Here is a 17,960-nt window from a genome sequence, read left to right as displayed (position 1 = left end):
TCAGTCCCTTCTTACACTGGAGAAAATTACACCTTAGTCCAGAGCACACTTTCCAAGAACCATGTAAACAGTTTGCTGAATTGGAATCTTTGTTTAAAAATTTATCTGTAAAGTCTCTAAATCTGTGGTCACCTTGCCTTGTTGACTTAATTCCCAGTAGAACTCGTGTCTAAATTTTACCCATTCTAATATCAACATTCTGGGATCAGAAGAGGAATTGAACTTATTTTTTTTTTCTGTAAGATGGTGTGCTTTGACATTTTTAATTGCAGACAGAGTGCATTTTCTAGAATTTCTCAGAGTGCCTGTTCCTCTTTTTAGAATCCATCACCCCAGGCTATAGGCCTCTGAACTGGCCCCTGCTGGCCCCAGCTCCTTCTGAGATTTACCTTTGCTCCTGCAGTAAATATGAATTTCCACAAAAGGTCAGTCCTGAGCATGGTCCATGCCTAAGCAGAAAACCCCACAGTGGTCCATGTCTTAATGAAAACATCTTCAGTCTTACATTGAAAACTCCACAGTCATTAATTTAATCTTTTCCAGTCTTCTCTGCTTTCTCTTCCATGGGAAATCACCCTGAATTTCCAGACAGACTGATATGCTAACAGCTTCCTAAATACACCTCATGCACTCTTTCTGAGGCTATGCTTCTTTCTTCTCTTGAAATGCCTACCACTACCCATCACATCAATCACACTCAAGCATACAGAGACTCTTCCCCAGAAACGAAAACTTTTCAAGTTTCTCAAATGCCTACTCTGCCTGGGCATGACCTTGATACAACCTTCCCTGATGCCATTTTCTTAGGATGTACCTTGTTCCCAGACCTGATCATCCTTTCCCCTCAAGATTTGTCTAATTGTCTCAGCTCTTCTGTCCTGCTGTCTTTACAGTTTTGGATATATAGTAAACCACACTCAGTTGTGCAATAGTTTAAAGCAACCCTTGGTCATTTTGCTGTCTGTTTAATCAAAGAGCCAGCTGAGGGGTTTGCTTCTGTTGGCTGAACATGAGTGGATGCCCTTCTTCATTTCCTGGGTATAGAAGAGCTTGATCTTCAGAGTGGCAAAAGCTTAATTATGCTCCATGGGTTTACTCTGGAGCTTGGGGTGTGGCAGCTACGGCTACAAACTCCTAGACAAAATAGACATGCTCAACTCTCACTTTCCTGAATTTATCCAATGAAAGTCACATGGCTAGATCCTAAGATAAGGGATAAAGGAAGTGACTACTGTACACAGGGGAAGACATCATAAAGTTATGTGGCAATGGGCTGGATAATTTCAAACTGAGTAGGAGACTGGAGCATCATTCCATCTACAAGACCTTCAGTCTTTTAAATTTCTTTTATGCACACACTTTTCAGAGTAGGAGCCCAAAACTGTGTCTGAAACGGAATCCCTAGTAACTACATCTAAACATATCAAGATGAAATCAATAACCTTATTCATGCCATGAAGGTTCAAAGCAACTACAGACTTTCTTTAATGATGTCTTACATTTTATTGATACAGAACAATTTAATAACCCTCTGAAACTTTCAGAGCACACTTACATATGTTACCTCATTTGGCAGGAGCATATGTAATTTCTTAAATTGCCTGGAGGTGACAATGTCTTTATTGACTTTGGGGGAAAATGTCTTTTACTATAGATTTCAGGAGCTTCTAGAAAGGAAAGGGATTGTAGCTGTGAGAATCCAGTCTGTACTTAGCAAGCAGGAACAGCTGATAACCTACCAACTTGTATCCCTGGTTTTCAAAATAACCTTCTAGTCAATTTCTCTGGCTGTCCAAATTAAACCTGCTAAGGAATGGGACCTTATTTCTTAAAGCTCAGGTCTAATCCTAGAGAATTTGGAGTTTCTAGGTAGGGCTCAATAATCTGCATTTCCACAGGTAGTACAGGTCAACTTTCTGCAGGTTCTTCCTTGAACACCACCTGATAAACAAGATTGTGGTTGACTATTGAAAGAATGGAAGACATTTCTACCAACACCATTTGGTATCTGGTAAAAGACCAACAACTAGGCTGCAAAGGATGAGACTCTGAGGATGAGAGGAGAGACTGAGTCTGAGAGCTTCCACATAGGCCTAGGAAGCTTACAAATGGGGCAGCAGAAAGCTCAAGAAAACATTGAGTAACCCTGTGGGGTAAGTACAATGAGAAAACAAAGAAGCTTTGACCCTTCCTCAAGTGTCCTTTTTGCTATCCACAGGGAACATGGATTTTCTCTTCTTAATTTGAGTTCCTCTCAGCTCTAGATTTGTTCTAATAAATACAACCATATGTTGAAACCAAAATAAAAGAGTCCAAAAGGAAAGAAGAAAATGTTTCTTCCCATTCATAAAATGTATGTGCTCAATTTCTTCTAGGGGCAGACAATAGAGAGGCATGAACTCCAATCTGTTTCTCAACAGTTAACCATTCATTTCTACCAGTTCTGCATTCAGAGACGTAATCAACCTCAAACTAACCATGTGCAGGGGAAAACTGAATCTGTATTGATTATGTATTAGTTCTTTTATCATTATTAATTCTGATAATATTATTCTCTAAAACAATATAGTTTTATAGATTATTATCATTATCACAGATACTAGATGTAATATAGAAATTATTTAGTATTCCAATAATACTGGCACTATTATCTACTAATACTTGTACTAATATTATTTAGTATAGAAAATATTAATAAAATGTCATAGGTATGCATTATGATATTTTAGATACAAGATCATTGGATCCATAGATTCTGAGAGACAACTGTTTTCACTGTTGCCTCCTTAAATGACACTTAACAAATGAAGACAGTGATATTAAGAGATGTATGAAGTAGGATCTCTCATTCCTAGAACTACTTGGGGAAGTACACATAGCCATCCCACTTGAAAAAGAAAACCAGTGTCTTATGTCTCCCCTTTAACAATTACAGCATATATTGGTGCCTTTTTATAGATCACACTGGTTACAGGTCTGACCTTTTCAATGTTTCCATCTCAGTGCATCTATCCAAACTGCTGAGTGAGCAGGGCAAGGATTCCCCAGGGGATCACTCACTCTCCCTTCTCTCTGCCTCTACTGTAACAGTGCTGCCCTGACAGCTCTCGACAATACTGTGAAGTTAAAGGTTGGAGAATGCCTGGTTATGACAGGACTCATCATCAGGTAAATGGGAAAGGCAAGGAAAGGTCTTGATCTATCATTCGTGTTTTTTTTTTTTTTAACTAAAGATCACATGAAGATGAGATGCCCAAAGGTAAAGAGTATTTTCTGAGTTGGGGAGCGACATCATGGATTTCATAACAAAGGTGAACAAGAGGGCATTCTTTTGAGCTACTAGATTTACAAATACATATAGAGGAAGAAAAGCATTGCACTTGAGAAGCAGTCTGCTGATAGAAGACAATGTCTAACTACCTGAGGGAACCTCCTAATTCAGGAGTCCATTGTGAGTAAGACAAACTAGAGTTGCAGAGCATCCACAGTGTTAAGGACCATGGCACCCACGTCCACTGACTCTCATGCTCCCTGGTCAACTTCTGCTGATTAGTGCTCAATTTTCCAAAGCCTGTCCAGGTGACTTTAAACAGATGGACTTCCCAGACCACAGTGTCCCAATGATAGAGCCATGGGTCCCGGGGGCTGTCCTTATATCACCCTCAAAGTGAATTGAGGCTGGCAAGCACTTATACCATTAAAGTGGAGCTAGACATTTCAGCATGGTAAAGAGCATTGAGGAGAGACCGTGGAGAACATCCTACCCTTTAGGTAGTATCCACAGAATGACAACCCCCCATATTTCACACACTTTTCATCTGCTTCTTTTCATACACCTCTATTTTATTAGTTCTTTATGAATTTTTTTGCATTGTAATTTGATATTACTCACCCCTCTGCCCCAACCCTTCCCAGAATTCCCCACTTCATCTTTAATGAATGCTCTTCTGTTTTTAAAGAAAATCTTATGCTGAAGTGTGGTATATAGAACAAATTAAGAATCTGGTTAGTTCTGGCTGGAGAAAAATAGTGGCTCAGGAGCTATTCATTGAACACCCCACACAGGCTTCTCTGAGCTGCACATTGTCTCAGGAACCATTTATCAGACCCTGGAGAGAGCTTCCAAGAGCACTGATAGGAAAATCATTAAAGCAGATAGTCTCCCAAGGTCCTTCCCACTCCAGATTCCATATAGCCCTTCCATAGAAATGGGTATGTATCAGTTCAATGGACTATTCTGCCACCACGCAAATCATCTGCATGAATAGTATGCATGCGTAAAACTGTTTAGGTTTTAGTGCAACTTTTTAAAGAAAGGCATAATAACGATGTGCTCTAACTGTAATTTCCAGAGAATTTGTTTTCAGGTGTACAAAGACAAACTAATTAAAGTGCTGTGTTAAAATGATTGCCTTTAATAAAATTCTTTAATGCTACTGTACCAATATGGAAAAAACTATATCTTTTTAAAGTAAATGTGCATGAGGTATATACTTTTTAATTTATCATTTATTTCTGTTAATTATGGGTGTGAGAGTCGGAGACAGAGACAGCAATAGAGACAGAGACAAAGACAGGGTGATTTCAGGATTCCCATTTCCCATCTTGCTATAAGAATTCTGTGATCACAAGGATGTATCCAGCTTTATATGGGTTCTACAGATTAGAAATAGCATCCTCATGTTTTATAACTACAACTGTCTTATCCATGAAACCATCTGACCAGCCTGAAATGCATACTTGCAAAGTTTACAGTTTTCTAACACTTTGATGGAGAATGGAACTTGGGATCAGAATGCCTTAGAAGATTGACATTTATCATGAGAAAAAAATCAGCATCTTTCATTGACAGAGATGCACACAGAAAGCACACCTGAGTATCTCCAGAAAGAACCAATTACTAATAAATCTTCATAAAACATGAATAGCATGCCATTCCTCTGCCCAAGAGATGAATATTCTCCATTAACCAGGTAAACAAGTCCACAGCATTTTCTAGCATTTGATGCATATCAAAATCTGTATTTGGTATACTTCCTCAACTTTATGTCTCGGTGTTCCTCAGCAATAATTCTGTTCCCCCTCTCCCCAATAAACTGATTCTCCAGATAAGACCCAGGAAAGAATAAAATAACTTTTCTCTTGAAGAATATTTGACAGTGTCTTCAAAGATGATAAGGTTGTCACCTTAAACTCAGAAGCTCATGACATGGGATCTGGCTAAGCATATTTAATGCCTAAGACAATTATCCATCTCAAAATGTTCTAAGCACAAAAGGTAGAATGCCCTTTGCCAGTCGGTCTACAAACTTCTCTGTGGTAGTCATTTTTCTGGTCTCAGTAACAAATTATCCCAAAGGAGTAAGCTTGGGGAGCAGTCACTTATTTTGGCTCACACTTTCCGGGGTTATCAGTATGGGAAGACAGGGAAGGTATGGCAATAGCATCAGTCAGCTGCATCTCTGGTGGATGGAGTTGGGATCTTGAAGCATAAAACGATCAGAAATTAGGATGCTCAGGTAAGAACCAGAAAAGGTTATTATCTTTTCCCCAATGCCTACTCCCCAAGACTCACTTCTACTAGCTAGACTATAGTCCTCAAAATTCAGCAACCCCTCAAAACAGCACCACCAGCTGGAGAGCAGTTGTTCAAAGCCGTAAGTCTATGGGGAACCCTTCCTGTTCAAAACTCTCCAAACACGCTGTGAAACACATGTTGGAACAAACAGGCACCTTTGTTCCAATTATACTAATATTATAACTGGACAACCTGACACATTGTTTCAGAATTCTTACTTGTATCTCCCATAAGCTGCCCTTGCTAGCCATATGAGGCTAACCAGAGTCTTTCATCCTCAGTGTAATCTCAATAGATTACCCATCCAGGTCATTTTCATCAAGCCAAAGACAGTTCATGCAAAAATATCAAAATTAGGAGTGCAAATGCATAGCAATAACATTATGTAAAATTATATTGGGTTTACAGGAAAAATTGTATGTAGCTTTTTTATAAACACAGAATCTTTTAGCAGGATACCTTCCCACTACATTCATATAAAGCTCCAAGATTGGGCTGTATGAGAGGTAGGTGGAGTGAGGAGTTGGGAGGAGAGGAAGAAGAGAAGGAAGAGGAGGATCAAGAAGGAAGAGGAGAGATGTAGGAGCCATGGAGAATGCATGGGTCCAGGACGGTCCTGGGTAACAATTTATGTCCTAAGGTTAGATATTGGGAAACACCTCTAATTGTGTTGGCAAATTGTTAATTGAGCATTTCAAACATATAAAGTCTTTGGATACTAATTAAGCTTTAGAGTTTCATTTCTACTGGATACTGTGTGGATCACAGGTATTTTCTGGGGTTCAGCCAAGTGTTGTGGAGACAGTGTGGTAGATTGGCAGAGCCATCTCCCATGCTGGCATCTCATGGGTGCCAGGGCCGGTGCTTCTGGCCAGCCTGAGCCGTGGCAGCTGGGAGGGCATACCACCTCTGCTGATGCAGAGGCTATGGAATGGTGCTGCTTACTGGCTTGCTTCCCATGGTTTGTTCAGGATGTTTTCTTATAGAATCCAGGACCAACAGTTTCCTCTACAAAAAACTACCAGAGGCAAACACCATAATGTATTGGTACATAATTAATTGGAAAGACGTTCCTTATACTTGATTTTACCTAACAAAGTTAAAATGCTATAATTCAATAAAATATATATCAAATGACCATTTATTAGATTATTAAATTGTTATATGGTCATAGGATAAAATACTTCATTGTTAGTAGAAGCTTTCCTAAGCATAATGCAGATGATGGCTCAGCCTGTTTATGTCATGTGTTGTCCATCATATACTACAAATTTAAAAATAACACCAATTAATATGCCTATAGTAACAGGTCAAAGCACAATCTAAAAGTCAAGTAAAAGGAGACATTGTGATGGGAGAAATGAAAACATTTTAGAACATGATTCTTTCAATTAAAAAATAATTTAAAAATTATAAAATGATTAATAGCTGAAGGGTAAATTTGGGACAATAGTGAAAGAAAAGGAGAAATCACACATTAAAGCACCCATGATAAAGAAAGACCTAGGGCTGATGGGCACAGAGGAAAAATATAAGAGATAATAAATACATGAAAATAATCCAAACTTACTAGTCTGATAAGAAATGCAAATTAAAACAAAGAAAATCTATATTTTTCTATTAAATTGCATTATTTTTTAATTTTATTTTCATAAGAAGCCATGTAATAACGCCTTTGTTAGAGTAAACACTGGCCCACACTTCCTAAAGAAAAAAATATATATATATAATCCATTATGAAAAATAATAATAAATGCTAAGATAATTACTTTGAGGTTTTCAAAACATAATGATTTCTTAAGAGTAAAACTGCAGAAACAAGATCAATATAATGACTAATAATTATAAAAATTGTTATTTAGCCCCCAATTAAACACAATAAAAGTTTTAAATCATGTTGTGAAAGAATGGAAGGTGTAAAGAAATATATTCAACTCTAACAAGATAAAAATACTATAAAAAGCAATAGGACAACTCTCATAGAACTTAAATATAGTTTATATTATACTCTACAGGGAAGGATTGGAACACATATATGATTTTTTTTTTGTTTTATTTGGGAAACAGTGTAACTAAAGGTTGTCTTTTTAAAACTTCCCTACTGTTCTTGGAATCTGTACAAAAGCTTTATTATGTCTACAACAAGAGAAAAAATAAAAATTTTTAAGGTGATTCATTTGTGTCTTTTAAAAACTAACTTCTCTAGTTCTAGTGTTTGCTCTTCATTCTTGCTGTCAGAATTTTCTGGATAGATCATTTTGTAGAATTTTTTTATTCTTTTCCAAGCTCCTCCATGCTGTCCACTCCATTATGGACTGAATTGTGTTACGTAAGTACACATGCCCATGCCGAAGCCCTACTCCCAATGTGATAGTATTTGCAGGTGGGGCTTGGAGCTGATTACATCTGGAGGGTGGGCCCCACCAGATGCAATAAAGTCATTTAGAAGAAGAGCTATCAGCTTACACACTCTCCCCACTACCTGAAGAAACGTGGAGAAGGCTCCTCTCTATGAGCTAGAAGAGTGTGCCTGCCAAAGGTAGCCATGTTAGAATTCTGTAGACTTCAGCCTATAGAACTGTGAAAGGGAAATACCCATGTGCTGTTTAAGAATCATAGTCTATAACATGTTCTATGTATGTTGTTAGAGTTGACTGACTTAACACATGGCTCTAGACCAAGTGGAATTAAACACTCTTATGTCCTTAGTGAGAAAAGGAAGTAGTTTCTCGAACCTACAGCCTGGTACAGAGCCTGCAGTGTAAACAGTTCAAGTACCTTGGTCCTTTACAGTGAGCTTGAGATGCCCAGCTTCATATGTTTCTCATCTCTATCTCCTTCTGGACCTGTTTCCTACTCATGGAACTGATGAACAGTTCATTGCCATTGACATTTTCAGCTTCTCCGTGTAGCCTGCAGGCACTACAGTAGCTATATGAGTCCAGGAAAACTACAGTCATCGAAGGCGCTACTCTTTGTGGGGCTGTTTCTGTTCTATTCCTCGGGATACGAGCTGACTACAATATATATCTTTTGAGCACTGCATTTTGCTTAGTTCTTGTATAGTCAAGATTCCAGTAGCCACACAGCATGGGTGGCCTTCATCAATAAAGTAAAAACTAGTTCCTGCTTGCAAGATGAACTCTCATATCTCCCTTCCTGACCTTGCATGTATTATTTTGAATATAATGTATTTTTAAATTGCTGTACCATTTTAAATATGTAAGGGAGAGCTGAATTAAATATTATTTGTGGCATACTCTGCTCTCCAACGGGCCTCTAAATCTGATCCCTTATATCAGGTCGATGCCTAAATCCCATTACTTGCGACTGCAAATGACTATGTTTGCAAAATTGTGGAGGCACATTTGGAGACAGCATCAAAAATTCAGCCTATAATGTTAACTTTGTTTGAAAAGATCTTGATTTCTTCCAGGAAACAATCTCAAGGCATCCTGCCCATTCCTTAACTCTGTCTCTGTCAAGGATAATGCATTAATGGCTTAAGGATGACTTGGCAGTTGGTTCTTCAGGAATCACAATCTACACTCAAAATGAGTTCTCAGCTGAATAGAAAGAGACTAGTTTTGAAGCAAGATGTAGGCTACATTCTAGGACATTGCTTCTCAACCTTCCTGATGCTGTGACTCTTTAATACGGTTCTTGTCCTGGCGACTCCCAGCCATAAAATCATCCACTTGTTACTTCAATTCTGCATGTTTGCAACTGTTATAAAGCTTAATGTAAATATCTGATATGCAGGATATCTGACACATTACCTCCCAAAGGCGTCGGGACCCACAGGTTGAGAACTATTCTAGAACAGTGAGATCAATAGAGCTCAAGTTTAGATGGTAGGTGTCAGTATTCTTTCCAGCAACACTCCCTTAAGGCATTTATTGCCTAGTTTCACTTGTTGGTTCTCCTACATTTTTCATATCACAATTGACATATAACTGAGTTGGGTGTCTGTAACATGGACAAATGAGATTCTTGTGCCTTAACTGAAATTAGTACTTCTCTAAATGGGATGTGCATGTGTGTGTGTGTGTGTGTGTGTGTGTGTGTACACATATACATGTGTGCATTTACACACTCACATATAAATACACACAATCAAAAATACTTTGAGAATATTTCAATTATGCTGTCAAATACAAATATAAGATAGAAGACAGTCTTACTATGGCAAGTGAGTCATTCACACTGAGGACAGAGTGCTAGAGTTTTTCAACTAAATTTCAACACCAGAGTCAGAGAATCAGACTATCAGAACACCCACACATAGAGATACTTCTGTGTGGTAAAATCAGAGCTAAAGACTTGGCAGAGAAAAATCAAGTTTGATATCAAAGAGGATATCGGGCCAGATAAAAGCAATGTATGGCTGCATGACAGTATACGTGAGCAGAAGCCTACAGTTATAGCCTAAAATGCACACTCAAACAGTAACTGGCTGGCTATTTGTGTACAGCAAATCACCAAAGGTAGAAGCTAAAACCAATAAATATTAAGCTACCTGTTTCTGTGGCTCAGGACTGGGGAACTGTGCACAAAGAGCTTCCAATGAACTTCTTCTCTCAAAGTACTAGCCAGGATTTCTGTCTCATATAAAAGCTTGGTTAGTGAGGGAATCAACGTTCAAGCTCATTTGCATGTCTTAAATAAGCATTTATCTTCAAGCTAGCATTAAACTGTTCCGCTGGCAGCCTGGTTCCTTACTAACAGGGGAACATCCTTCAGTTGGCATACAGCCTTCCTCAGAGTACAGAATAGCATCGTGACTTCACATGATGATACAGCCATGAAAATCGTTGTCCTCTTATACTCTAATCTCCAGAGAGAAGTCTCATCACCTCTGCCATGTTCTGTTCCCTAGAAAGTCACCAAATGAAGCCTTCACTTAAGGGGAGGAATGACAAAATACCAGAAGGCAGAAATGAATGCATAGAGGATGCTGAAGGCTGCCTGCCATGAGCAGGAAGTAAATCAGCTGTAAATGAGCTCATATTGTTATACAGCATAAGTGGAATGTAAAAGTAAAACAAAAAACAAATAACAACAACAATAAAAATGTGTGGTTTGAATAATATTTGAAGGGCAAGCTTTAAAATACTAAAAAAAATCTGTTTTTTTTTTTTTCATATCATTGTCCCTCCCCTAAAGAATACTTCACTAGGACTCCTGTGTGCACATAGCAGGAGGGGACTGTTTTGATTTCTTATTCTTCCAACTTCCCATTTAAGAAGATACCCATAGATTGTGAACACCCAGAAAAAGTGCAGGGCTATAGAGATGAAGCTGTGTGCTACAAGCGCTAACATTGAATGAGTAGAAAACAAAACAACAAATAAAAACTATCATTCCACTGCAGAAGGAGCCTACTTGTTCAGCATCTTCCATGAGAATCACTCATGGCTCAGTGGAATTAAACAATAGAAAATGAAAACCCAGCAGGCAAACTTTCCACCTGACTGTAACTCTTCTGTAACATGTAGTGACTAAGAAGAGTGGAGAGAGAACGTTCAGATACTTCTCTTCATGTGGTCTTGTAAATTCCCATTTCTGAAGCACCTGGAGAGATGAAGAGGGAGGGAGCACTGTGCACGCCCAGAGATTACAGAATGGCCAGGTATCAGATGAATAAAAAGATAACCCATAAATACAGAGCTTTTGAGTCAGTTGTCCCCTTTCTGAAGCACGACTGATGGCTACATCATCCTGCATCAAAGATCTCTAGGTTAGCTCTTTTGATATGGTTAGATAACCTGTTTTAACTTATGGAGGCATTTATTATGGATACTAATAAATGTTATGTCTCATGACCTGCACTATCCCAACAGCACTGAGGGCTCAGCTAATGAGGAAAGTCACAAAGCATATTCTTGAACATTCCAATACCCACGTCTGTAGCACACTGGGTAGAAATCACCTCTGGAAAACAAAATGCATTCTCTGTTCAAAGGATTCTCTCTAAGCTTCTGCTTTCAGTGGCTGAAAGAGGCATGAGTAAAGCCAAGTTCATAAAAATCTACCCCTTAGATATTTACAAGTGCCCAAGTCATAAGTAGCAATATTTAGAAGACATTTTTTACATACCATATCTAAAAACTAAAAATTAAAAGTCCTCTTGACTTTTACTTCAGTGTCTGTTTATACCATGTCTCCTCTCACCAGTGTGCCCTAGCATTCTCAACACCACACCCCAAAACCTCCCTCCTGAGGAAGTAGCTTTAGAACATCTCCTTGTTTGGTTTTATTTTTATTACTTCATAAGAATGTTAATGAAGAGTGGTAAAAGTGACATTGGGCTTACTGTATTATTCTAGGCTGTAAATAGATCCATTGAACTCTTATCAAATGCCCATGAGCACACAGCCCCATCATACATAGGATTCAAGTTTATGCACCAGCAAGACAATGATTCGTTTATGAGTTATCCTCTAAAAATGGTTAATAAACACAGTAGCACTATTTTTTTTAGCACTTGCTAGTACTTGCTAGTACTTGCTAGTGACTTTAAGTTACAGAGTTATAGTGCACAAATTAAATATCTGAGGTAGAGATCTGAAACCTCATCAAGTCCCCTCATATTCAAATATTGTCCTTTCAGTGACCCTGTGCAACTGCAAGACAAACCCTCTTCCTACTGCATGTATGTGGAAAATACAGGTTTAATAAAGCACATGAAGACCAAACTTTGCCTTTTTATCCAGAGAAATACATACTTTGAATTTTCTCAAAGGGGTACAAGATATGCCTATTACATACATCAACCATGTGCCTTCAACAGAAGTGGCAAAAAAAGCCGTAGATAACCTTGGATTCTATCTTTGGTGAGGAAAAAAAAAACAGACAGAAAACTATGAGCTCTTCCTCTGTGACTCCTATGACACCTAAAAGAATAATCACAGCAATTACACCTCAGAAGAAGAGAAGTGATAATTGCAAAACCAAAATGCTCAGCTATCGCTTGGCTGACTGGCACGGGCACTAACTTTTATATTTCCCCATGGGGGCATATATGAAAGAAGCACAGAGTGGAAGAGAGATGAAACACAATTATCAGGACCTAGAGATTTATTCTGTCTGTTCCACAGAAGAAGGGAGCAGAGGGGAAACAGCTGGAACATTCCACTTTGGTTCTTTGCAAAAGATAGGAAAATGTTCTTCTTCATCCCCCATCCCTGAATTTCTTGTAGACAGGATAAATTTTGGGGGAAAAGTTTTGTGGGTGAGTCAGTGTCCCTATCCTGCCTGGCTACAGGAGGTGGCCTCTTCAGGTTCCATATCAGCAATGATGTGAATCACAGCTAAGGTTACCCCCATTCATTCTTGGGCTCCTCCCCTATCCCAGGTCTCTGTCTCTCCCTGTAGATGCTCCCTGTCTAATCAGTTGAAGATTTCCATTCATTCTCATGGCCATCTGGCCATCCCTCCTGTCCCTCCCCACACCAGATCCAGAACCCCCATTCCCTTCCCATTTCCCTTCCCATCCCCTCTCCTACCTACCACCCTCCTTCCATCTACTTCTTATGACTATTTTATTCCTTCTTCTAAGTGAGATTCAAGCATCCTCTTTTGTGCCTTCCGCCTTAATTAGCTTCCTTGGGTCTGTGAAGTGTAGCATGGGTATCCTGTAGTTTCTGGCTAATATCCATTTATAAATGAATATATACACTGCATGTCCTTCTGTCCACATCTCCCTTCAGTAACGATGGCATGGATCATGCCATCTCCTCTGCTTTTCCCCTCCTTGGACAACCACCTTACCATCTCAAGTTTATTCCTAAAAGAGTGGAGGGATTTATTCCTCTTTTCTTAAATGGTGACAGACTGAGAAATTGGTCCATTTCCACTGAGCAAAGGTATACTATAATGCTAGAGTATCAGTGGGGAAAAATATTTCCTTTTTCTGCCTTAGTCTACTGCAAAAGATTAATAGTTCCAAAGACAGACCAAATAATAGTTATATTAAGAGTTACGGATGAAATAACTCTTGGTCTGGAAAAGGCAAAAACAGTAAAGATAGGCCAGGTGTGGAGTCAAGTGTAATACATTTCTCTCTTCTATCACCACTGAACTGTGCACAGTGGGACTTGGTGGATTGCCTTTGTACACATGAACAACTACTGTTTTTAATTCTGATCATAGTTTTATGATACAATGGGGAACTGTTTGTTTGCAGCTTTAGTTAGTGTGACTGTGCACATGTCCACGGAAGTTGTCAGCATCATCCCTACCATCTCCAGCTTATCGAGATGTTGCGTAGGGTGCAAATAACAAGCACATGACTCCTTAAGGGAAGCTGGAAGATGTTTGAAATAAGTTGTGAATAGATATTACTTTCAAGGGCTTTAATTTTGTTTTCACTTTTAATTAAGTATATGATTTAATGTATTATATATGTAGCTCTAGGCTTTCTCATTCCTATTTCTTTATCTATTATTTCTGCTGAAGTAAGCAAGATCGAAGGATCTCATGATTATAGGGAACTGTATAAGACTAATGGGCACTGAATTTGCTTTAATATGGTAAAATAGTATGGATGATTAAAGGAACACTACTTAATAAAAACACTTTCTGATTAGACAGAAAGGCTAATTTCCTGTTCAAAACAGGAATTCACCAACAGCAATAGTTTACAATATATGCCCTGTAGAGAGAGTTCTGAGGTATTTATCAGAGGTGACATAAGAAAAGATTCTATAGGAGCTTCATTTGGCATGCTTCTGTAGAGTCTTCCCTATCATAACACAGATCACAAGTCTGGAAACATAAACTTGAACAGTTGTGACCTAAAGTTTCTTGACCATAGAAATTCCTATGAAAAGAGAAAGCCTTGGTATAAATTGATTTTTACAGGATCTCTTTGGGAAGCAGTGCTGTGTGGCACAGGTCCATAAAATATATGTACAATTCCAAAAAATGAGGAGAGCTTGGTAATATATCTAAGAGCACCTGGTGACAAGCCTTCACTAGTTCAGTGCTTTGCAAAGTTGATGTACGCAAGAACTGCCAAGGAATCATGTTCCAATTCCATAACTCATGCCGGGGCCTCAGATTCTGTACTTCTAACAAGTCAATGCTGCTGCTCCATGACCTTCTCTATGAGTAGCAAAGAGCTACTCATAGACACCTGTCTCCCAGAGCTGCAGGTGCCCAGAATGGTTCAGAACACTCTGTTACCTCATGGGTTTTTTTCTTTATCCTAGAGGTGAGGAGGACACAAAAGGTGCTTACCAGTAAAACCTGTTGGGCGTGATGCGCTCATGCATGAGTTGCCATCGTCTGCCGAAGTCCATGGAGCTATAAAGCTGAAAGACAGTGAAGTGAGGGATGTTGAGTAAGATGAGGGCCAAGTGTGAAGAACAGTGCAGGTGTCCCCCACTATCTAATGCCAGGACCACAGTACCAGCCGATTAGTTTCCAAATTTGCTCATAAAAATGCCAGAATTATATCGTGTCTTCTTGATCTACTCATTAATTGGCTAACAATTTCTATCTGAGTATAAATTTTCTTTGGTGGTTATCATTGATTCTTCATAGCTAAGTCATCAAAGGCAATTCATAAACTTTTGCTTTAAAACAATTGATCCATTCTCACACTCAGGTCTCACCCTGAAGAATGTGGTAACATGTAACAGTCATATTCTGTACTCTTAGGGTAAAGGGTCATGTGTGTAAAAATGTTCACCAGTTGCTACTAAGCTAATGTTATATGCAACGTGTTATACTCTTTGACTTATTTGTTTATGATTTACATAATATAGGTACTGTGAAATGGAGCACTCTAGTGCCATCAGAAATTCGAGGATGATGACAACCCCATGCCTTGGTAAGATGGCAGGAACAACCCCGGGAAAATTTCCCTCTTCCAAGTAAGACAATCAAAAATGTGGCTTTCTCCACACACCAAATAAACAAGCAAACAAACAAATAAATTAAATTATCAATTTATAAATAAATTATTTCAGCCTATACATCACTCTTTTCTCAGTTCTTATTTTTCCTTGACACGCACTATAGCTTTCAGATTTATCTGCTTTTAGTTGTATTTATATCCCTTGATGACCTACAAAGTGTCTGTGGAATACCCTTTGCATTAACAAGAATTTAAAAACAGAAACAGGCAGGCCACATTATATAGCAACTTGTGGAAAAAACAAAAACCTTGATGGTCTCCAAGGCTTTGGGAAAACATCAAAAAGTGTCTCATGCCTGACTAGTATAGTCAGGTTCCATAGCCAGTTGTTTTATGGGTGTAATCATACTCTACAACAACCTGTGAGAAACTGACCATGAGTGATTTTTAATAAGGTAAGCAAAGTAAAGCACAAAAACTGACTCTATATGACAATGAATAGTGATCGTGACGGATTTAGTAACTCTACCATGTTGTGCTTTCAAGTACATCAGACTCATATAGCTTAGATAAAAGTAAGGTAGTGATTGCCGACATCAAACTCTACTCATAACCACTCTCTGATCCATCAAAATAGATGTGATCATTCCACTCGCGATTCTACTTTCGCATTTACTATCTGCCTCAGGATACTAATGGTTGATCTGCTTCTTCTGAAAGGCAGTATTTCACAAGGGTAGTCACCTATGTGTGAGAGAGAGAAGCTTTGGGCTGCCTGTCACTTCACATGTGAGCCCTATTTTTTGAAACTCTGTCTTGAAGAAGTTGAATTCGGGTTGAAAGATCCAGGACTTAAATTTTCTAATGACACCACAACTCTCCTTCTAGGAATTTTGTATCTAGTCTGTCATGATTGTTATGTCGTATTTGGGGACTTTTGCACACAAAATTCTACTGGTGGGAAAATCAGAGGAATCCAGCAGTGAAGCAGGTGGCCCTTAACGTACAGAAATAGGAGTGTGTGCAGTAACATCCCCAAATAGCATCCCCTCTAGCTGTCACCTGTAAGGTTGTACTCTCCAGAACCTCACTATCAGGTCATATGACCATGTCGCAAATCCATTATTTCACATCACTTACAATCATCTAAAAATATTTATGGCATTCAGAAAAATAACTTGGCTATTTATGCTTTTATGCTTTAATTAGGCTGATAGTTATTGAAAAGTGGCACCATGGAAAACTATAATTTTCTACTGGCAGAATTAGTTCCTTCTGTAAAGTTATAAAGGCATATAGGTTGATACTATTGATGTGTACTTTGGGTTTTCAAAATATTATATAAGATAGTTATGAGTGTATGATATCAGTTCCATTTTACATCTGAATGCATCAACATTTGGTGGTGAAGGTGACTGTGGCAATGACACACAAAACCAGCGTGAATCTCCCAGTTTAACAGATCACAAGTCTCTGCCATCCCACACCAACTCTGCAGTAGTTCTCACAGTATTTATGCAAATCAGACTTTCTCTCCATGACTCTATGGTAATTCCTATCTCTCCAGTTCTCTATATAGGGAAAATAGGCATGACTAGTGCCTATGGCTCCTATTATCTTTCAAGTGTCAATTTAGAGAATAAAGCCACACTGACTTTAAACTATTAACTTAGGTGACATTCAACAGCAAATCTTATTCTTATTAAAAAATAGTATATGCATTATATACTTACTGGTGCAATGGGACACTCATGTATATTTAGGTTGTGAAATGAATGAATTATGCTCAATAAATTCATTATATCACCACAGTATCCATGGTTATCACTTTTAATGTTAAAACACTTAAAGTCTACCTTTCTAGAAATGATACAACTGGCAATGCATTGATCACATCACTATTCTGGGAAACAGATCACTAGAATGTACTTTTCCTGTGCAGATAACTTTTTTCTTTAGTCAGTTTTTCCACACCCCTACCTTCTGGCCTCTGGAGGCCATCTGCTCTTGACTATTCCTTGGGGCTAGTTTAAAAGTCTATAAATCAGTGAGATTGTGTGAACTTTGATTTCCTGTTCTTCACATTTAATTCTTTAGAAAGAAAAAAAATTAACTCTTCTGAGTATACGTGCAGATATGCCATGTGCCATGTGATAGGGGAAATTAGTATTGGAACCCATGTGTGTGTATATACAAAGACACAAAGACACACATACACACACACACACACAAACACATGAGAGAGACAGAGAGAGAGAGAGAGAGAGAGAGAGAGAGGTTGAAAATTAGAGAGACCTTATGTATTGACAGAAGTCAAAATGGAACAATGAGATGTCAACAATAAACAAATCTTTAGATGCTGGTCCTTTAAAGGCATCTAGCATGAATAGGTAAGAAGTTAGACAGAGATTTATGAAGCAAAAGGGACAATAAGAACAATAGGACCAAAATGACCAAAATGACTAATATCTTGTCCCTGGCCTATAGATTGAAGAAAGGACATGGTAGCTATTGCAG

The 17,960-nt window shown here is 38.5% G+C and overlaps 1 protein-coding gene across 1 annotated transcript in view; it reads right to left on the bottom strand.

Annotated features, from left to right (window-relative positions):
- The window catches only part of Sorcs3 (sortilin related VPS10 domain containing receptor 3), a 588,549-nt gene that overhangs the window by 185,152 nt on the left and 385,437 nt on the right, over positions 1-17,960 (bottom strand). The window contains exon 5 of the mRNA XM_076924035.1: positions 14,822-14,895. Coding sequence (XP_076780150.1) covers positions 14,822-14,895 — 74 coding nt within the window. The remainder of the gene's footprint in view (positions 1-14,821; positions 14,896-17,960) is intronic.

Source organism: Arvicanthis niloticus, chromosome 1, assembly GCF_011762505.2.
Source record: "Arvicanthis niloticus isolate mArvNil1 chromosome 1, mArvNil1.pat.X, whole genome shotgun sequence".
Classification (NCBI taxonomy): Eukaryota; Metazoa; Chordata; class Mammalia; order Rodentia; family Muridae; genus Arvicanthis; species Arvicanthis niloticus.
Note: the sequence above shows the minus strand (reverse complement) of the source record. Positions and strands in the feature narration are given on the sequence as shown.